This window comes from Neoarius graeffei, chromosome 24 (assembly GCF_027579695.1).
Source record: "Neoarius graeffei isolate fNeoGra1 chromosome 24, fNeoGra1.pri, whole genome shotgun sequence".
Classification (NCBI taxonomy): domain Eukaryota; kingdom Metazoa; phylum Chordata; class Actinopteri; order Siluriformes; family Ariidae; genus Neoarius; species Neoarius graeffei.
Genome location: NC_083592.1, coordinates 16,584,827 through 16,606,158, shown reverse-complemented (window position 1 = coordinate 16,606,158; position 21,332 = coordinate 16,584,827). Strand labels below are relative to the sequence as shown.

Genomic DNA, 21,332 nt, shown 5'->3' with positions numbered 1-21,332 from the left:
CCACTCCTGAAAAGATCTACACAGGTTTGACACTCAGAGTTTCAACAGAGGCAAGTTCTATAACAGTTACATAAATCCCACTCCATTCTTTGACCATCATTATATCTCTGTCACTGTCACAACCTCACTGAGCACTTTCCATCAACATCACTGGCACTTTAACAATAGTTTACTACAGGATTAGCACTTTATTCATGCTTTTACACTTTTCTGGGATTCTTGGAGAGAGAAAAAAAATCATAGTACTCATCACTAAGTCAGTGGTGGGACATCAGTAAAATCCAGATCCAGTTTTTCTGGCAACAATACACCAGAAACAACACTGGCAAAATCAAGAAGAAAATCAGCTTTCTTGAAAAAGAAATCCTCAAACCGAGCAGCTCAATAAGCAAAGAAGAGGAAACAGCAACCATAGAAAACCTGGAAAAGAACAGACTTCTTCTGAAACACTTATATGAAAAGAGATCAAGGTGCAATGGTACGACCCATGTTCACACAGTTCACAAAGAACTGGAGACCAGAGGTTTCAACTGTGATATGTGGAACGTGGGGTGAACGGGTTGCATGGTGAGTGTTAATGCCAGTTTGACGGAACATGGATTGATTACCTTACTGACGAGGAAGGGTCCTACGTATCTGGGAGCCAGCTTGCGGGAGACAGTTCTGAGAGGCAGATGGCATGTGGAGAGCATGACTCGCTGCCCCACCCGGTAGGTGAGCGCCTTAGAGCGGCGCTTGTTGGCCTGCCTCTTGGATGCTAGGGTGGAGTATAGGAGTCTTCTCTGGGCCAAGGCCCACGTCCTCCTGCAGCGGCATATGAAGGTCTGGGCTGAGGGTACGGCGACCTCCTCCTCTTGGTTGGGGAAGAGTGGTGGTTGGTAGCCTAGGGAGCACTGGAAGGGCGAGAGACCTGTGGCAGATGAAGGCAGAGTGTTGTGAGCATATTCAACCCAAGGTAGGTACTTGCTCCAAGAACCGGCATCCCTGGACGCCATGCACCTGAGTGCCGCTTCCAAGTCTTGATTTGCCCGTTCCGCCTGGCCATTGGTTTGGGGGTGGAATCCTGATGAGAGACTACAGGTGGCCCCAATGAGTTTGCAGAAGGCCCTCCAGAACTGCGCAGTGAATTGAGGATCCCAGTCGGAGACGATGTCAGTGGGGAGTCCGTGTATGTGGAAGATGTGGAGGATGAGTAGTTCGGCAGTTTCTTTAGCTGTGGGAAGCTTGGGCAGAGGGATGAAGTGGACTGACTTAGGGAAGCAGTCAATGACTGTGAGAATGCATGTGTTGCCACCTGAGTTGGGGAGTTCTGTGACGAAGTCCAGGGCAATGTTTGACCCAGGTCAACGTGGAGTTGGGAGGGGTCTCAGCAAGCCGGCAGGGGGTCGATTGGCTGTCTTGTTCCAGGCACACGTGTGGCAGGCTGCCATGAATGAGTGCCAGGGTTTGAGCAGCTCCCGGGTGACAAGTCAACTTGGAGCCATGACCCCACTGCAGCACCTGGGTTCACACAGAACAGAGAACAAACAGATGGTTATGTGGTATATTGCTAGAGTTACCAGCCCCGGGGTCCTGCTCCAGGGCCTTCTGCACTAATGTCTCTACCTCAAGTAGGATGGCCCCCACAAGACAGTGTGGAGGGAGGATGGTTTCGGGCATTCTAGACTCCTCCTGGCAGGAAGAGAATATCCTGGACAGGGTGTCCAGTTTGCCATTCTTGGAGCCTGGGCTGTAGGAAAGCGTGAACCGGAATCAGGAGAAGAAGAGAGACCATCGGGCTTGACGTGAGTTGAGACGTTTGGCGGACTTGAGGTATTCTAAATTTTTGTGGTCGGTCCAGACAATGAAGGGGAGATCCGACCCCTCGAGCTAGTGTCTCCACTCCTCCAAGGCCAGCTTGACGGCCAACAGCTCTCTATCGCCGATGTCGTAGTTCCACTCAGTCTATCCACTCTGGATAGACTAGAAAATGTTGTGGGAGTTAAGGGAATGGCCCTCTCCTGGCTCAGGTCTTATCTAACTGATCGTTATCAGTATGTTGATATAAATGGTGATATTTCTAGACGTACCAAGGTAAAGTTTGGTGTTCCACAAGGTTCTGTCTTGGGTCCACTGCTTTTTTCTCTATATATGTTACCTCTGGGTGATATTATTCATAAAGATTGTATTAGTTTCCACTGTTATGCTGATGACACACAGTTGTATGTCTCTGCAAAACCTGATGAGAGACACCAGCTTAATAGAATTGAGGAATGTGTTAAGGACATTAGACACTGGATGCTTATTAATTTCCTTCTGCTTAACTCTGACAAGACTGAAGTACTTGTGCTAGGACCACATGCAGCTAGAAATAAGTTTTCTGATTACACAGTAACTCTGGATGGCCTTTCTGTTTCTTCACGTGCAGCAGTAAAAGACCTCGGAGTGATTATTGACCCCAGTCTTTCATTCGAAACTCACATTGATAACATCACCTGGATAGCTTTCTTTCATCTCAGAAATATTGCAAAGATAAGAAATTTAATGTCATTGTGTGATGCAGAAAGACTAGTCCATGCTTTCATTACCTCCAGGTTGGATTATTGTAATGCCTTACTGTCTGGATGTTCCAATAAGTGCATAAATAAGCTCCAGTTAGTTCAAAATGCAGCAGCAAGAGTCCTTACTAGAACTAGAAAATATGACCACATCACGCCTGTCTTATCCACACTGCATTGGCTCCCAATCAAATTTCGTATTGACTATAAAATACTACTATTGACCTTTAAAGCGCTAAATGGTCTCGCACCACAGTACCTGAGTGAACTTCTGCTCCTCTATGACCCGCCACGCCTACTTAGATCAAAAGGTGCAGGCTATCTGCTGGTACCTCGTATAGTGAAGGCTACATCAGGGGGCAGAGCCTTTTCTTACAAAGCCCCACAGTTATGGAACAGCCTTCCAAGTAATGTTCGGGAATCAGACACAGTCTCAGCATTTAAGTCTAGGCTGAAAACATATCTGTTTAGTCAAGCCTTTTGTTAATGGTGTTTATGAGGTAAAGGTGTAGATCTAGAGGGTCCTCAGACATAGAGTGTTTTGGTAATCTGGGATGTATGGATGCTGTCATTCCCCACTCGCTTGCTCACTCGAGTTTGTTGACGGTGTAGTGGCTGGCTGCTTTATGTCCCGGGGCTCCCTCATGCCTGTGTTACTTTCTGGCTCTCTCCTTTTAGTTATGCTGTCATAGTTAGTTGCCGGAGTCCCTGCTTGTACTCAGTGCAATATGTATACTGCTCCTACTTATTCAGGTGACATTGTGCATACCTAACAACCTGTGTTTTCTTTCCCTCTCCCTCCCACCCCAAATCTGTCCCTCTGAGTTACATGGAGTCAACAGGAAATCTTTTGGTGGAGAGGGTGGAGACCTCGACTGGCTATCGTAGCTTTCAGGGAATCGGCCATCAGACTTTCTGTCGCATGTCCTAGACCCGGTGAAATGTAACTGAATTGTCTTGGCCAGCCCTAAGGGTCCCATCTGCATCTCATCATTGCTGAGGATTGTGCTCCCATCACCCAATCAAGCATCCAGCCAGAGCAGGTCATGATATATTTTTTACCATATTAACATGCCATTGTTGTGTGTTATGCCTGATGTAAAGACTCTCATCTCTGCGAGCCTACCACACAGATTTAATATTTGTCATTTTTAGGGCATACCTAACAACATGTGTTTTCTTTCTCTCTCTCTTCCCCCCCCCCCCCCCCCCCAATCTGTCCCTCTGAGTTACATGTTGGTCCTGGGATTGAGATGCTGGCCTCTTCTGCCCCTCGGACCTGCTTGGTCCATCCTGGTGCCCTGTGTCTGGTCGGAGTTTTATCGCACCGCTCCTGTGAAGGACAGCCCCATGAGGACAGTTGAGGGTTATACCTGGAGGATGCTCTGGACTCTTACAGTAATGCTTTTATGGCTGAGGACTACAGTTGTCTTGCTAACTTTAGGACTGCAGTTATCATGAACAGTTTTGCACTCAAGTTTCCATCAGTGAAGAGTTATAACATCAACAAAACTGTCCTCATGTTAAAACTGTTAATATTATAGTCAGGCTGTCTGTTGTTGCCCAAATGAGGATGGGTTCCCTTTTGAGTCTGGTTCCTCTCGAGGTTTCTTCCTCATGTCGTCTGAGGGAGTTTTTCCTTGCCACCGTTGCCACAGGCTTGCTCATTGGGGATAGATTAGGGATAAAATTAGCTCATGTTTTAAGTCGTTCAAATTCTGTAAAGCTGCTTTGCGACAATGTTTATTGTTAAAAACGCTATACAAATAAACTTGACTTGACTTGACTTGACTCAGCAGGAGACAGCCGGCGAGAGAAGAAGCAGGGCTGGACCTTGTTGTCATTGGCCCTCTGGGAGAGAACAGCTCCGACCCCGGACTCAGCAGCATCGACCTCCACAATGAACTGCTTGGCTGGGTCGGGTATGGTGAGGATGGGTGCTGTGGTGAACTTGCGTTTGAGCATGGAGAAGGCTTTCTCTGCTTCCTCCCCCCACTCGAATGGGCTCTTGATTGAGGTCAACGCCGTGAGAGGTCCGGGCACCATGCTGAAGTCGCGGATGAAGCGCCTGTATAAATTAGCAAATCCCAGAAAATGCTGGAGTTCTCGCCACAAGGATGGGGTGAGCCAGTCAGCGACTGCCTCAAGCTTGAGGGGGTCCATCTGGATCCTTGCTGGGGAGATGATGAACCCCAGAAATGAGACAGAGCTCTGGTAGAACTCACTTTTTTCCGCCTTGACAAATAGCTTATTCTCTAACAGGCACTGGAGGACCTGCCAGATGTGACCCCGATGTTTTTCCAGGGAGCAGGAGAAGATCAGGATGTCATCCAGGTACACAAAAATGAAGATGTTGAGATAGTCCCTTAAGACGTCGTCCACGAGTGCCTGGAAGACTGCGGGAGTGTTGGTCAGGCCGTAGGGGACTACAAGGTACTCGTAGTGACCCATGGCGGTGTTAAAGCCCGTCTTCCACTTGTCTCCCTTCCTGATCCTGACAAGATGGTAAGCATTATGTAGATCCAGCTTGGTAAATACCTTGGCTCCCTGGAGTAGTTCAAAGGCCGTGGTCATGAGCAGTAGTGGGTAGCGGTTCTGACCGTGATGGCATTGAGACCTCGATAATCAATGCAGGGTCTGGGCAACTTGCCTTTTTTCTCCACGGAGAAGAATCCTGCCCCTGCTGGGGAGGAGGAAGGGCGGATGATCCCAGCTGCCAAGGACTCGGAAATGTACTTCTCCATAGCTTGCCTTTCGATGGGAAAGAGAGAGTCGAGTCGTCCTTTGGGTGGCGCCATCCTGGGCAGGAGGTTGATTCCACAGTCATAGGGTCTGTGAGGAGGGAGGGACACTGCTTGGGCCTTACTGAAGACAAGCTTTAGGTCTAGGTATTCCGGAGGCACATGAAACGCGCTGGCTGAAGGCTGCGGTGGCTTGGCGGGAGGCAGAGCGGAGTTCAGGCAGGAAGCCAGGCAGGACTGGCTCCAGCCTAAGATGGAGTTGTCAGCCCAGTTTAGGTGAGGGTTATGCTGCATTAACCAAGGTAATCCTAGAACGATGGGTACATGGGGGTCGTTCATGACATGAAGTTGGATGGTTTCAGAATGATTACTGGAAATCCCCAGGGTGAGCGGGGCGGTGAGGTGGGTGATGGTGGTCAAGCCGGTGCCATTGAGTGTAAGGACAGTGAGAGGGATGTTGAGAGCGAGTAGTGGGATTCCCAGACACTTGGCGGTGGTGGAGCAGATCAGGTTCCTGTCCGCCCCTGAGTCGACGAGGGCCTGGAGGTGGTGATGCTGGTTGTCGAGGATGATGATGACAGGGAGTAACGGTCGATCAGTGGGGGGCTGGTTCCGAGCGTTGCCCACCAGGGCCCCTCGATTCACTGGTGGGCTTGTCCTTTTAACGGGCAGGCTTGGCAGATGTGTCCCAGCTGACCACAGTAGAAGCAGGCCCCTGTGCTCCACCGGTGCTGTCGTTCTTCAGCTGACACCCGAACCCGGTCTACCTGCATGGGTTCAACGGACGAGGTGGGAGATGGAGAGGAGGTGAAGCTGGGGCAAGTCTTCTCTCTCCTCCATTGCTGGATACAGGCATCGATACGGTTGGCGAGGTCCATGGGGCTGGAGAGGTCTGACGGCAGTTCCCGCGATACCAACTCGTCCTTAATGGTGTCGGACAAGCCGTGCAGGAACGCGTCAACCTGGGCGGTCTTGTTCCAACTGCACGATGCTGCCAATGTCCGGAACTCGATGGCATAGTCTGAGGTAGACCGGGACCCCTGCTGCATGAGTTCTCTAGCCGCCTCCTGGCCGGACAAAGAACAGTCAAAAGCGCGCCTCATCTCCTCAGAGAAATCTTTGAAGTTGGAGCAGAAATGTGCATTAGCGTCCCAGACCGCTGTTCCCCACTCCATGGCCTTGCCAGTGAGGAGCGTGATGGTATATGCTACCCTGGAGCGTTCTATGGGGAAGGTCAGAGGTTGCATCTCTAGGATTAATGAGCATTGAGACAAGAAAGATGTGCAAGTACCTGGTTCTCCATCATAGGGTTGAGGCACTGGGAGTCTTGGCTCGCGGAGAAAGGCGGTGGCAGGGGCTGGAGTTGGAGGTGGCTGGGCAGGGGTAGACACGGCTTGATAATGCTGCATCTGCATAGTGAGGAGGTTGAGTGAGTCAGACAAGGTGGCGAGGTTCTGATTGACTTGTCGTAGGTCTTGCTGATGGGTCCCGAGGAGAGTCCCTTGTTGTTGGACAGCCGTTCTCAGATGGGCGAATTCTGCTGGATCCATGCTGGCCAGAAAGTACTGTTAGGGTTGCTGGAGGTGTGGTGAATTAGGACCCAAAAGCAGAACATGCACACAGACAGTAATCCAAGAAGCATAGTGGGTTTAATCCAGAAAAGTAAGTGGCAAAAATGTAAACAAAACTTGATTAAGAAACAATAATGAAAATAGTCCAGGTATAAAAAGAAAATATGAAACTTGACTTAAAAAACGAGGCAGGCAAAGACATGAAGGGACACTTGAGGGAAAAAAATGAAAAAAAAAACTCTCAAGGCAAAAAACGGCTAGAGTCTACATACGAGATGTTCTGGCACTGTCTGTGGCTGAGAACAGCATTTAAAAAGGCAGTGGTGATGATCAGGAAGTGAATGCAGGTGAGCGCTCACTGAATGGGGAAGCAGGCAGGATGGAATTCCTGTCCTGGATCTGAATCGGAGCTGACGTGGGAGATCCACAAGCTCAGGGGTGGATGTCCGGGGTGGAGCATGACGGGGTGCTGGAGAGGAGAGACCAGTTAATAGTCGAACCTCGAATTCAGGAGGAACAAAGTGGTTCTCATCCTGGGCGTGGAACACTGGACCAGCTCTTTACCTTTGCAAGGGTGCTGGAGGGTGCATGGGAGTTTGCCTAACAAGTTCTACATGTGTTTTGTGGACCTGGAGAAGGCTTACGACCGTGTCCCTCTTGGTGCCCTGTGGGGGGTGCTTCAGGAGTATGGGGTTTGGGGCCCACTGCTGCCCCAACCCGGAGCAGGAGTTTGGTTCGCATTGCCCGCAGTAAGTCAGACTTGTTCCCCGTGCAGGTGGGACTCTGTCAGGACTGCCCTCTGTCACCAGTTCTGTTCATAACTTTTATGGACAGAATTTCTAGGTGCAACCAAGGGGCAGCGGGTGACCGGTTTGGTGGCCTCAGGATCACGTCTCTGCTTTTTGCGGATGATGTTGTCCTGTTGGCCTCATCAATCTGTGACCTCCAGCAGGTGCTGGGACAGTTTGCAGCTGAGTGTGAAGCAGGGATGAAGATCAGCACCTCCAAGTCCGAGGCCATGGTACTCAGCTGGAAATGAGTGGAGTGCCCACTTTGGGTCAGGGGGGAGTTGCTGCCTCAAGTGGAGGAGTATAAGTATCTCAGGGTCTTGTTCACGAGTGAGGGTGGGGGGAGTGGGAGTTGGACAAACAGATCGGGGCAGCGTCAGCAGTGTTGCGGACGCTAAACTGGTCTGTTGTGGCGAAGAGTGAGCTGATCCAAAAGGCAAAGCCCTCAATTTACTGGTCCATCTACATTCCCACCCTCACCTATGGTCGCGAGTTATGGGTAGTGACCAAAAGAATGAGATCATGGATACAAGCGGTCAAAATGAGCTTTCTCCGCAGGGTGGCTGAGCTCTCCCTTAAAGATAGGGTGAGAAACTTGGTCATTTGGGAGTGGCTCAGAGTAGAACCGCTGCTTCTCCACATCAAAAGGAGTCAGTTGAGGTGGTTTGGGCACCTTGTTAGGCTCTCTGGGCATGCTCCACCAGGAGGAGACCCCGGGGCAGACCCAGGACACACTGGAGAGATTGCATCTCTCGGCTGGCCTGGGAACGCCTCGGTATTCCCCCGGAAGAGCTGGTGGAGGTGGCCGGGGAGAGGGAGGTCTGGGCAGCTCTGCTTAGGCTGCTACCTCCATGACCCAGACCCAGATAAGCGGTAGAAAATGGATGGATGGTTCCCTGAACAAACTATTTCCAGAAGCGATATCACTTCCTTTGTATCTTCAGGAGTGGCCAAGGTGAGAGACCTCATTGACCAGAAAAAGTGAGAGTGGGGACAAATACCCCAATTGACCAGAGAGCTCAGGGCAGATCATAGAGGATTGTGGGTAATATAGTGAAGACCGTGAAAACTCTGTTTCCCACACCACTACAAATCTACGTAAATAACTATATAATTGGAGATCCAGAGCAAACATTTTTTCCAGAACTGTAAATAATCCCCAAGCAAAGCCCCAGACAATGACAACACAGGTCATCTGCTCTCATACAAAATGGTTAAAAACATCCCTTTCTCAACAGCAACCCCCCCCCCAAAAAAACCCCCAACAACAACTGTACAACTACATCTCCTGCAAAAACAAACTCTCCTGAGAACTTAAAGGCTGAACAGCCACAAAATGGGAACACACCTGCCTATATCTCCATCCCAGTCCCTTTCATGGAGGGTGCTGTACAAGAGCCCACTACCAAAATTATCTGGAGACCTGCAGTGGCGAGTCCTTCACTCCATGATGCCAACGAACACTTTTCTCTTCAAGTGCAACCTCAGTGATTCTTTCCTCTGCAACTTCTGTGGATTACCTTACACTGTGTTCCACTGCTTCAGTGACTGCCACAGACTGGACCCCTTTTTTAACATACTAGAGAGAACCATAAACAATCTTGGACTATCTTTTTCAAATACTATGCTCATTTTAGGATGTAAATATTCCAGCTCACGCTGGGAGCGCTGCACTTTGGTTAATTTTCTGACAGGACAGGAAAAAGTAGCAATCTGGAAATCTTACAGACCAAAGAATGAAGGAAAAAACATTAACATTGCAAATTTGTTTAAAGCCCTGATAGAATCAAGCATAAGACGAAAACATGAATTTCATAAAATCATTGGTAATACAGAAATTTTTGAAAAAACTGGTGTGTAAACTAGTGATTATTCTTGTTAGTGGATGACAATGATATTGTTTTTTATTGGTGATCAATAACCCTAAACCTAACCCTCTTCATGCTTGTAAAAATGTCAATATTTTTCTTTTGTTTGAACTCCACCACTGTTGTAAATAAAGACCACATAAATGTAAAAAGTCTCTCTCTCTCTCTCTCTCTCACCCAAATGAGGCTGGGTTCCCTTTTGAATCTGGTTCCTCTCAAGGTTTCTTCGTCATGTTGTCTGAGGGAGTTTTTCCTTGCCACCATCGCCACAGGCTTGCTCATCAAGGATAAATAAATGTATTAATAATAAAATTAGCTCAAATGTTTGAAGTCTTTATTTTTCTCTAAGGCTGCTTTGCGACAATGTTTGTTGTTAAAAGCATCATATAAATAAACTGACTTGACTTAACTTTGTTTATATTGACAAAATACAATTCAGTTGGTCAGTAAAACTATTGAAAATCTTTTCTTTGTACTTTTGTCAGTTAAATAAAGGTTCACGTGAATTAACAAATGACAGATTTTGGAAAATATCCCAACTTTTCTGGAAATGGGGTTTCTAATACCCCTCAACTCACAGGGAATGGGTTCTTGAACCAGTTCTGTTCAGGATTCTTTGAACCTTGGTGCCAGCTAGCGAACTGGCTCACATTTTCACCGGTTTTGAGCGGAACAGTTGTAATCAAGGATGAGTCATGAATGGAGGGCATTGCACAATGTACAACGGGAGTAAACAGTAGTCGCAAGATGCTGGTACGCATTGATTACGTCAAGTTTCAAGTCAAGTCAAGTTTATTTGTATAGCGCTTTTAACAATAAACATTGCCGCAAAGCAGCTTTACAGAATTTGAACGACTTAAAACATGAGCTAATTTTATCCCTAATCTATCCCCAATGAGCAAGCCTGTGGCGACGGTGGCAAGGAAAAACTCCCTCAGACGACATGAGGAAGAAACCTCGAGAGGAACCAGACTCAAAAGGGAACCCATCCTCATTTGGGCAACAACAGACAACATGACTAGAACATTAACAGTTTTAACATGAAGTCAATTTCGTTGATGTTATAAACTCTTCACTGATGGAAACTTGAGTGCAAAACTGTTCATGACAGCCCTAAAGTTAGCAAGTCAACTGTAGTCCTCAGCCATAAAAGCTTTACTGTAAGTGTCCAGAGCATCCTCCAAGTGTGACTTTCAACTGTCCACATGGGGCTGTCCTCCACAGGAGCGATGTGATGAGACTCCAACTAGACATAGGGCACCAGGATGGATCAGGCAGGTCCGAGGAGCAGAGGAGGTCAGCATCTCGATCCCAGGACCGACATGTAACTCAGAGGGACAGATTTGGGGGGGGGAGAAAACACAGGTTGTTAGGTATGCCCAATGTCACCTGAATAAGTAGGAACAGTATACATATTGCACTGAGTACAAGCAGGGACTCTGGCAACTAACTATGACAGCATAACTAAAAGGGGAGAGCCAGAAGGTAACACAGGCATGAGGGAGCCCCGAGACATAAAGCAGCCAGCCACTACACCGTCAACAAACTCGAGTGAGCAAGCGAGTGGGGGACTGACAGCATCCATACATCCCAGTTTACCAAAACACTATGTCTGATGACCCTCCAGATCTACTCCTTTACCTCATAAACACTACGTGCGAGCTTTTGTTCTGTTATTACAGATATTTGTTTTTGCTCCAATTTTGCTGATGATGTCTCCTTTTCCATTACATTCTCCATTGCTATACTCTGCTTCCTCTCCAAACTAAGGATATGCTCACTGATGTCATCACGATTGGTACGGGGAAAAAAAAGCTATATTTTGGTTCCAGCTGAGAACCAACTTTTCAGGTTCCGAACCAATTTATTTTTGGTCTAAATGCTTTGAATGGTTGAAAATTTGGTGCGTGAACAAGAACAGAATCCGTTACCTGTTGGTGGAAAAGGGGTATAAGAGGCCCAAACCTGTTCCAGCATGACAATGCCCTGTGCACAAAAAAGGGCTCGACATTAACAGTAGTCTGACTGTCTAGGACAACCAAATGTTTGGCCCGGACAAGTCAAATCTGTTGGCAGATGCCTGTCCAACTTGAATATTTGTTGAAAATCACCATTTCTATAGTAATTATTCAAGAGTTACATCAATAAAGTTCCAACAAAACTAGTTCAATCACTTCAATCCTTCCATGTTATTGTTTACGAAATTCTGGGGAAGCCGAGTACAGCAGGTGCGCATGTAAAAATAACCACGTTGTAATATCTAATGATTGATTATTTAACTTTGAATTAATTGAAATTGAAGAAATACCTTTATAAAATAAATATCTGTGGTGAATCTTCATTTCATTAAGACATTTATTGTATTTTTCTTTTGTATAGTACACATTAATGATCATAAATGGCAGCACGGTGGTGTAGTGGTTAGCACGGTCGCCTCACAGCAAGAAGGTTCTGGGTTCAAAGGCAAGGGCCTTTCTGTGTGGAGTTTGCATGTTCTCCCCGTGTCTGTGTGGGTTTCCTCTGGGTGCTCCGGTTTCCCCTACAATCCAAATCCAAAGACATTCAGGTTAGGTTAATATGGGACGGCCTTGGGCTGAGGTGCCCTTGAGCAAGGCACCTAACTCCCAGCTGCTCCCCAGGCGCTGTTAGCATGGCTGCCCACTGCTGTGGGTATGTGTGTGTGCATGTGTGTGTTCACTGCTTCAGATGGGTTAAATGCAGAAAGGAAATTTCACAAGTGTGTGATGAATAAAGTTGTGCTTTCTTTCTTTCTTTCTTTCTTTCTTTCTTTCTAAATGTAAAATATTTCTTGGGAATTTTACAACAGTGCCAAACACAGTTATGGTTTGTTTGCATGATTCTGTCACCCTTAACATGTCCAACTTGTTTTCTTTCAGTTTCATTTCTTTAAATTAATTTATACTTCAAGTTTTACTGGATTAATCAAGATTTAACTTTATTTCCTTCAGAAGCTTTGAATTTGTGTGAGTCTAACTCTTAAAATTGCAGATCAGGTAATAGATTATAACAGCACATCAGTGGCGGCTGGTAGTCTTTCAAACAGGGGAGGCTGGTCGGTTACGATATTTCCAGATTTTAAAAGAAAAAACACAAATTTTGCCCATACTCTTGCCTCTGATCTGGCTGATTGTTGGCAGGGTCACAAACTGTGAAATAACAGGTTCTTTTGGCCCATTAGCCTACTGTCCAATATACATGATGGTGGTGTTGGGGGGGGGGGGGGGGTATATTTTAAAATTGTGGCATGTTGTTTAAAAATTGATCATTATTGAAAGCAGCTCTTTGTCAGGAACCTCAGCAGTACCAGCAGAGCATTCTGGAATAGGCACAAGCACTGACCTTGGGGAGCCAAACATAGAGCTGGGTGCCACACATTTCATTCAATGACACTTTCCCTATATTTTACTTATTTTGACTGAGAAATGTTTTATTGACAATTTTGATAACCCTTCACTTTTAATCCAGGTCTGTAGTGTGAAATGCTCTCAGTTGTGTTTTCCAAATTGTAGCTGTGTTTAATTCATATCCAGAAAAATATATATTCCAATATAATATACTCAGCATAAACATTTTAAATAGATTCTATATTTTTGGTCCATCCATGACATATTACTAAAGTAGCCTATTTACTGTTGTTGATGTGGGTCACTTGCTGTTAGCCAATTCACTTTCTCGTACCAGGAGAGCTGAAAGGAACGAGTATTATTCCCTACCTTTTTCACCAAGTCAGTTTGAGGCGTTAGTCTACCCTGCTCTTTAATTTTAATTTTTTCCTCGAAAGGAAGACTGGCAAATGGCTTCGCCAAAATTAAATCAGCAATGCTTGGCATCCGTGCGCAGCTTTCTTGCTAGCTGACTAGCCCCCTCAAGTTCAAGTTCAGTCACTCAAATAAACGAAATTTCTGGAACTAAGATAGCAAACTTGACAACACTATATTTACACTTTATTTACAATGAAAATATATACAAACTAAAAAAGCTGGTAGAAACCGTATGTAATGAATGAAATCGAAATGTAAGCTGATCTCTTACAATACACCACAGCACTTTCGAATCCGCATGGGACTGAACTGAGATTCACAGCTGCCTGTCTATATTTGAAACGAGCTGTCACTCAAAGAAAATATCCGGCCGCTTTCACCAATCACCAGTCTCCTCGCGGAAACTGCCATGTCCCTCCCACTGTGAGGCTCGGAGTCCATGGGCGGGCATTTTCACAGTATTTGTCCAATAACTGTCTTGCATTTTGAGATTGAAAAGCGCATCGCTCCCAAATGCCATTGAAGTCCACTGAGGCTGGGAGTCCGTGAGACTCCGTGGGTGGGCGTTTTCGCAGTATTTGTCCAATAATCGTCTTGCATTTTGATATTGAAAAGCGCATAGCTCCCAAATGCCATTGAAGTCCACTGAGGCTGGGCTGCATCGCGCTGTCACGAGGGGGATAAACTCACGCACACATTAGGCGAACTGGGGAAAGTTATAACGGAATGATTTCGCACTGTAGTTGGGTTGAGCACGTATATTTCTATGATTCTGGATCTGAAATAGCAATGTTATAAGGTCGGCTATAACATAAGCCTAGCGCAATTCATCCTACACGATGTTCATCATTTTTAGAGGAGGCTGAGCCTCCCTCATTGTCTTAGAGCAATCGCCCGTGCAGCACATGCACCATAATGGAGTATTGGACAGTTTTTGTTTATTTTTATAGTTAATGTTTGAGCTTAATTGAAAAATTAAAAGTCATTAAAGCATAATGATTAACCTAACTATACCTGCTTTTTGATAAACTTTTTAACTATGTTCCTTTCATTGAACTACATAGTAATAAAAAGGTTACAAGTTCCTACATGGTCAGGATAAGTGAAAAATCTTGCTGTTTGTCTGACTGGACAAATGAATTACAGAGTTAATCTCGAACCCTAACAAAGCGAGCTCCAGGAAGACATAGTTTGCCAAGAAAGGAGTGAATAAACTCGAGTATCCTGCACTGAACTCAACCCCACTGAACACCTTTGGGAATGAATTATAATATATAGTCCCTGATTTTGTTCTTGTATGAGCTTATTATAACAGGAAAAGGGATTAAATCTGGAATGAGTGTAATGGTCAGGTGTTCACAACCTTTTGTATAGGTCTAAACACGTGATTTTCTAACTAGTTTAACAAGGAGGGATCCATTCCACTCTGGCAACCAGCGGAAACACAACACTCGAGTCTCGCACGTCTCTACAACCTTGTGTGTTTGTAGTGAACGGAAGGAAACGGGTGCATTTTTAAAGTACGACAACAATGAGCAGTAAGCGTGTTCCTCGCTTCCAAAGGACTTCACATGTATCTGGGAGACAGTAGTATGGAATATCTCGAGTCAGTCAGACAGCTCGGCTGAACAAAGAGCGGCGGTGAGGAGCAGCAGCAGAAGTGCAATGGCTACTCGGGCGCAGAGGCGAGTTGCCCCGAGCATGAAGCGGGAGCAGCACGACGACGACTCCGACACCGAGGAGACCCACCTCGGGCTGGGATTGAAGAAATCAGACGGGCGAGAGACGCAGATCATCCACAGCGGTCATTTTATGGTCTCAACTCCTCACATCGAACATCCCCCGAAGAAAGGCTACGACTTCGACACTGTTAATAAACAAACTTGTCAGACTTATCACTTCGGCAAGGCGAGCGCATCCCATCTCTCCATCGACGCGTCTCTCACCAAACTTTTCGAGTGCATGACCCTCGCCTACAGGCTAGTTCATTAAAACAGCTCCTCACACTTTACTTTTTCTCAGAAAAAAGTGAAAGTCAGAGCCCTGGGTGTCCAGGCAGAGGATAGTTTTTAAAGCCCGTATTAAATTTCATCCACAGAGAGATGATTAGCTGGACTAGCTAGCCTCAGCCACTCTTCTGTCTGATAACCTGTAAAAGCCCGTGTTATTTGAACATTTCACTCTTTTTTTTTTTTTTCCCTACCAGATAAGTAATTTTATACCAGAGGTGAATTTCTGAGTAAAGCTAGCTATCTCGGCTAACTAACGCTAACCTTTTCTTAAACCTGAAAGAGCTGGTGTGCTAATGCGTAGTTCACCACACAAACGAACAAATTGCCAAGTGTTTCTTCCATACCCTTTACCACAAAAGTGACTATATAACTTGCTATTTATACCCTGTCTGACCTATTCACAGTGAGACTGATCGCTAATTTCCTTAGCATGTGATAGTGTTGTTGTTGTCAGTTCCCTCCTCTGGTGTTTGTTGACTTGCCCCACCGCTTGTAGTTGACTTTTATATACTTATTTATAACAGCAGCTGATCTTGTAGTTTGATGATGATTCAGTGCCAGCCTTGGGTTATAAATTGCACATGCGCATTTAATCATAGTTTAGTTTTTCTACGTTGTATAATAATCATGCTCGTGAATGAAGTGCATGGTGGGTTTGCCAGCATTATACTATGTTGATTAGTATGTTGTAAGAAGTTTCCATATGAAATGCTGATGATACAGGTCAAAGGAAAATGATTTGGGTAGATTTCCCAAAATCCTCTTAATGCTAAGAACATCTTAACCCTTTGATGCAAAACATGGGTCAAAAGTGACCCGGCTGAGTTTTTATCTTCTATGTCTTTGCAGTAAATTAATTCCATCATTCAGTATTCAAGGTATTCCTCAATTAACTTGTTTTTGATCATCATACATCCTTATTTTATTTTTTCCTTTCTTTTTGAATAAAAACCCTTTTTGTATCACTACCCTTCTAATGCACAACATAGGTCAAAAACGACCTGCATTCATTTTCCAGGTTATTTCATGTATGGCTGAGTGTTTCTATGATATACTTTAGAAATAAATTCATTTTGTCATTTACGTTTCCAAATATGCAGTAAATATCTTGTTTTTGTTTAGCACAAATCATCATTTTTATTTTTCCTTTCTTAAAGTTATGAACAAGCACAGCTTTTGTAATTCTACATCAAGTTTACACACATGGGTCAGAAACGACCCGCATGCATTTACTCCAGCGTTTGGTGGGAACTGTGAATTGTGCTTGTGTCAGACATTTCACAGCTCAGCACAGCGCCCTTTGCCCATCTGATACATGGAAGTAATGTTTTTCAGTTGTTCTAACATTACCTTAGAAAAACATTGATTATGTTTAGGTTACCTTGAGAGTGAGTAGATTACTTGTCAGAAAGTTACAAGTAATTACTATTAGCTACCGAGCTGTTGACATATTCTACTTTAGTTAGCTAATTTTATTGTAGTTGGCTTAGCTAACTACATAGTTAATAAATAAATAACTGGCCCCATTCACTGTTAAAGTAATTACTTGAAACAAATTATTATTATTATAGTATTAAGACATTTAATTTTAAATCACACTTGGATGACCCATGTGTAGTAATAATAAAAAGTATTTTTGTTCATAAAGTAGGAAAGAAAAAATTAAATTTATGATTTGTGGTAATTAAAAACAAGATATTTAAAGAATACTTGGAATATTCAATCATAAAATAAATTGATTTCAAAAGATAGAGCAAAGAAAAGCGCAGTCAGCATGAAATAACCTGGAAAATGAATGCGGGTCATTTTTGACCCATGTTGTGCATTAGAAGGGGTGTGCATATGTTTTGCATCAAAGGGTTAACTAGGAGAGAGATCGTTCATTGTGCTGCTTGCGCTACCATTTAACGATGATCTTTGTGCTGCAATGCTTTTGGGAAACTCAGGCCAGACGGTTTTGAGCTGGGGCGGCATGGTAGTGTAGTGGTTAGTACTGTCGCCTCACAGCAAGAAGGTTCCGGGTTCGAGCCCAGTGGCCGACGGGGGCCTTTCTGTGTGGAGTTTGCATGTTTTCCCTGTGCTTGCGTGGGTTTCTTTCATGTGCTTCAGTTTCCCCCACAGTCCAAAGACATGCAGGTTCAGCTAATTGGTGGCTCTAAATTGACTGTAGGTGTTAATGTTAGTGGAATGGTGGCTTGTCTCTATGTATCAGGCCTGTGATGATCTGGCGACTTGTCCAGAGTGTACCCAGCCTCTCGCCCATAGTCAGCTGGGATAGGCTCCAGCTTGCCTGCGACCCTGCACAGGATAAGTGGTTATGGATAATGGGTGGATGGTTGGTTTGAGCTGATAGGAAAAGACAGAACAGGGTAACATAAATAATCACTCTGTACAACCATGGTGATCTGAAAAGCAGCTCAGAAAATGGGATGTCAAACCTTGAATACAACAGAAGAAAATAGCAGGGTTCACTTGGCTGGTGGGTATAGGTTCACCCAAACTGGACAGCTGGGCAACAAGCAGGTTTTTGGTTCGTACCTTGCAGGCGACTGGGGTCTTTCTGCATGGAGTTTGCATGTTCTCCTTGTGCCCCTGGGTGCTTCTGGTTTCCTCCCAAAGACACATGGATTAGGTCAACTGGCTACTCTAAATACAGTGGTGCTTGAAAGTTTGTGAACCCTTTAGAATTTTCTATATTTCTGCATAAATATGACCTAAAACATCATCAGATTTGCACACAAGTCCTAAAAGTAGATAAAGAGAACCCAGTTAAACAAATGAGACAAAAATATTATACTTGGTCATTTATTTATTGAGGAAAATGATCCAATATTACATATCTGTGAGTGGCAAAAGTATGTGAACCTTTGCTTTCAGTATCTGGTGTGATCCCCTTGTGCAGCAATAACTGCAACTAAACATTTCCAGTAACTGTTGATCAGTCCTGCACACCAGCTTGGAAGAATTTTAGCCCATTCCTCCATACAGAACAGCTTCAGCTCTGGGATGTTGGTGGGTTTCCTCACATGAACTGCTCACTTCAGGTCCTTCCACAACATTTCGATTGGATTAAGGTCAGGACTTTGACTTGGCCATTCCAAAACATTAACTTTATTCTTCTTTAACCATTCTTTGGTAGAACGACTTGTGTGCTTAGGGTCGTTGGCTTATTGTATGACCCACCTTCTCTCAAGATTCAGCTCATGGACAGATGTCCTGACGTTTTCCTTTAGAATTCGCTGGTATAATTCAGAATTCATTGTTCCATCAACGATGGCAAGCTGTCCTGGCCCAGATGCAGCAAAACAGGCCCAAACCATGATACTACCACCACCATATTTCACAGATGGGATAAGGTTCTTATGCTGGAATGCAGTGTTTTCCTTTCTCCAAACATAACGCTTCTCATTTAAACCAGGGCAATTCCATGTAAATGTCAACCTCACCATGCAAGAATAAAGCAACGTGTAATACAACAAAACCACTCCCAGAGATATCGCCTAGGCCTGTATTTTACAGATGTGAATAAGTTGAACCAATTTGTCACAATAATTGTTCCCTTTGCCTTAATATGTCAGTCTTTCTTTCTTATAATGTAAAACCCAAGCTAAAATCAACTTTGATCATGTACAATTCTATATTATTGCCACAAGCCACAGAAATGTATGCTAAAATCCACAAAACAGCAAAACAATAGCCATCCTAAATATTATTTAAGAACTTTGATAGTTTTAGCTGATATTTAGAGTTTTTCAAAGGGTTATGGTGGTTAAATTGCTGATTTTCTAAACGTATGCCATGTCTATTTCAGACGCGTCACATCCATAACGGAATTTCGTCACATCCATAACACTGACTTTTCCTTCCGGAACTCTGCATGAAATACAAAATATTTTAAACAAAGATTTTTTAATATTCACCTTGGACCCCTCTATCAAATGGATATCTCCATTTCGACATTAGGTTTACAATTTCACAGAGTTTGATAAAAATGTACAGTCACCCAAGAAAAGTGATACTTTTTCTGTCACGTCCATAACGCATCTTTTATTGGCGTTTTCTGGCATGCCCTAGATGTACTATGGGAATTGTTCTTGTTCTATCACTTCTCCAGTATGGTACAGCCTTAAAATATGCAACACCTGTTTAAATACTGGGAGACAATAAAACATGCACTGGGTCATTTGTTGCCATTTTGAGTTCAAGTGTCACGTCCATAACGCTGGAATTGCTCACCAAAAAGTTCTATTTTGGTCTCATCCGTCCACAAAACATTTTTCCAATAGCCTTCTGGCTTGTCCACGTGATCTTTAGCAAACTGTAGACGGGCAGCAATGTTCTTTTTGGAGAGCAGTGGCTTTCTCCTTGCAACCCTACCATGCACACTGTTGTTGTTCAGTGTTCTCCTGATGGTGGACTCATGAACATTAACATTAGCCAATGTGAGAGAGGCCTTCAGTTGCTTAGAAGTTACCCTGGGGTCCTTTGTGACCTTGCTGACTATTACACGCCTTGCTCTTGGAGTGATCTTTGTTAGTCGACCACTCCTGGGGAGGGTAACAATGGTCTTGAATTTCCTCCATTTGTACACAATCTGTCTGACTGTGGATTGGTGGAGTCCAAACTCTTTAGAGATGGTTTTGTAACCTTTTCCAGCCGGATGAGCATCAACAACGCTTTTTCTGAGGTCCTCAGAAATCTCCTTTGTTTGTGCCATGATACACTTCCACAAACATGTGTTGTGAAGATCAGACTTTGATAGATCCCTGTTCTTTAAACAAAACAGGGTGCCCACTCACACCTGATTGTCATCCCATTGATTGAAAACACCTGACTCTAATTTCACCTTCAAATTAACTGCTAATCCTAGAGGTTCACATACTTTTGCCACTCACAGATATGTAATATTGGATCATTTTCCTCAATAAATAAATGACCAAGTATAATATTTTTGTCTCATTTGTTTAACTGGGTTCTCTTTATCTACTTTTAGGACTTGTGTGCAAATCTGATGATGTTTTAGGTCATATTTATGCAGAAATATAAAAAATTCTAAAGGGTTCACAAACTTTCAAGTACCACTGTAGATTGGTGATCTGTCCAGGGTGTACACCGCCTCTCGCCTAAAGTCAGCTGGGATTGGCTGCAGCTACCCCTTGACCTGCAATGGATGAATGAATGAATGAATGAATGAATGAATTTTTTCCAACTGTAATCATCAACTGCCCAGTTTCACGTCTGCAACACGATGTGAAACTTCATATTTGTGTCCTTGTTTCTTTTAACGGACTCCCAATGAGGACACGATGCAGCACCAAATCATCAATCATTCTATGATTTCTGGAAGCTGCTGTTGTGAAAATGAAAATACGATGTTTATCTTGTCCATGAGTCAGATGACGAAGATGCTTTCAGAAAGATCATTTGTCTTTCTCTGAAGTTTAAAAAAAAAGAAAAACAAAATTACACACAAGCTCACACAAACTCGCGCACAGTGATATCAGAACATTACTAGAAGGCTCTTCATAGCTTTAAAATTATGCCTTAGCTGCGTTTATGAAGTTGACATTTTTGCCATTTGTTAAATCTGCATATTTTGCATATTTTTCATAACAACAAAAATTGGCATCAAAGAATTTTAAGTGTGAATCGTGTTGTCGGTTCTGATCCCAAAAAAACAGGATACAGTTTTTATCCCCTGCTGGCCAAAAGGCCCAAAGGGGAATTATGTCATGGCGATGTCCGTCTGTCTGTCCTGGGAAGGATACTCACCTTCTGAAATCAACTCCTCTCACAATTTTTGGAGGAATTTCATGAAACTTGGCAGGATTCTTTGTTATATGTCTGTAATACGCATATTGCAGTTTCGTTCAATTCAGTCGCATTTTACCAGAGTTATGGCATAGTTGCTAGCAGGGGATATTGTGCTGTCAGTGCACTCTTGTAATCAAATTGATACTGATATTTTTGTGAGTGGAGGAATATGTATGGTATATAAAACAGGGTTTATAATGTATTTTGGTTTTAGATTTA

General features: G+C 44.2%; 1 protein-coding gene across 2 annotated transcripts in view; it reads left to right on the top strand.

Annotated features, from left to right (window-relative positions):
- The first annotated feature begins 14,711 nt into the window (after nucleotides 1-14,711).
- Nucleotides 14,712-21,332, top strand: part of mlxip (MLX interacting protein) — an 80,201-nt gene continuing 73,580 nt past the window's right edge. For both annotated transcript variants that reach the window (XM_060906797.1, XM_060906796.1), the window contains exon 1: nucleotides 14,712-15,266. In XM_060906797.1, the coding sequence (XP_060762780.1) occupies nucleotides 14,953-15,266 (314 nt within the window). In that variant the 5' untranslated portion in view covers nucleotides 14,712-14,952. The remainder of the gene's footprint in view (nucleotides 15,267-21,332) is intronic.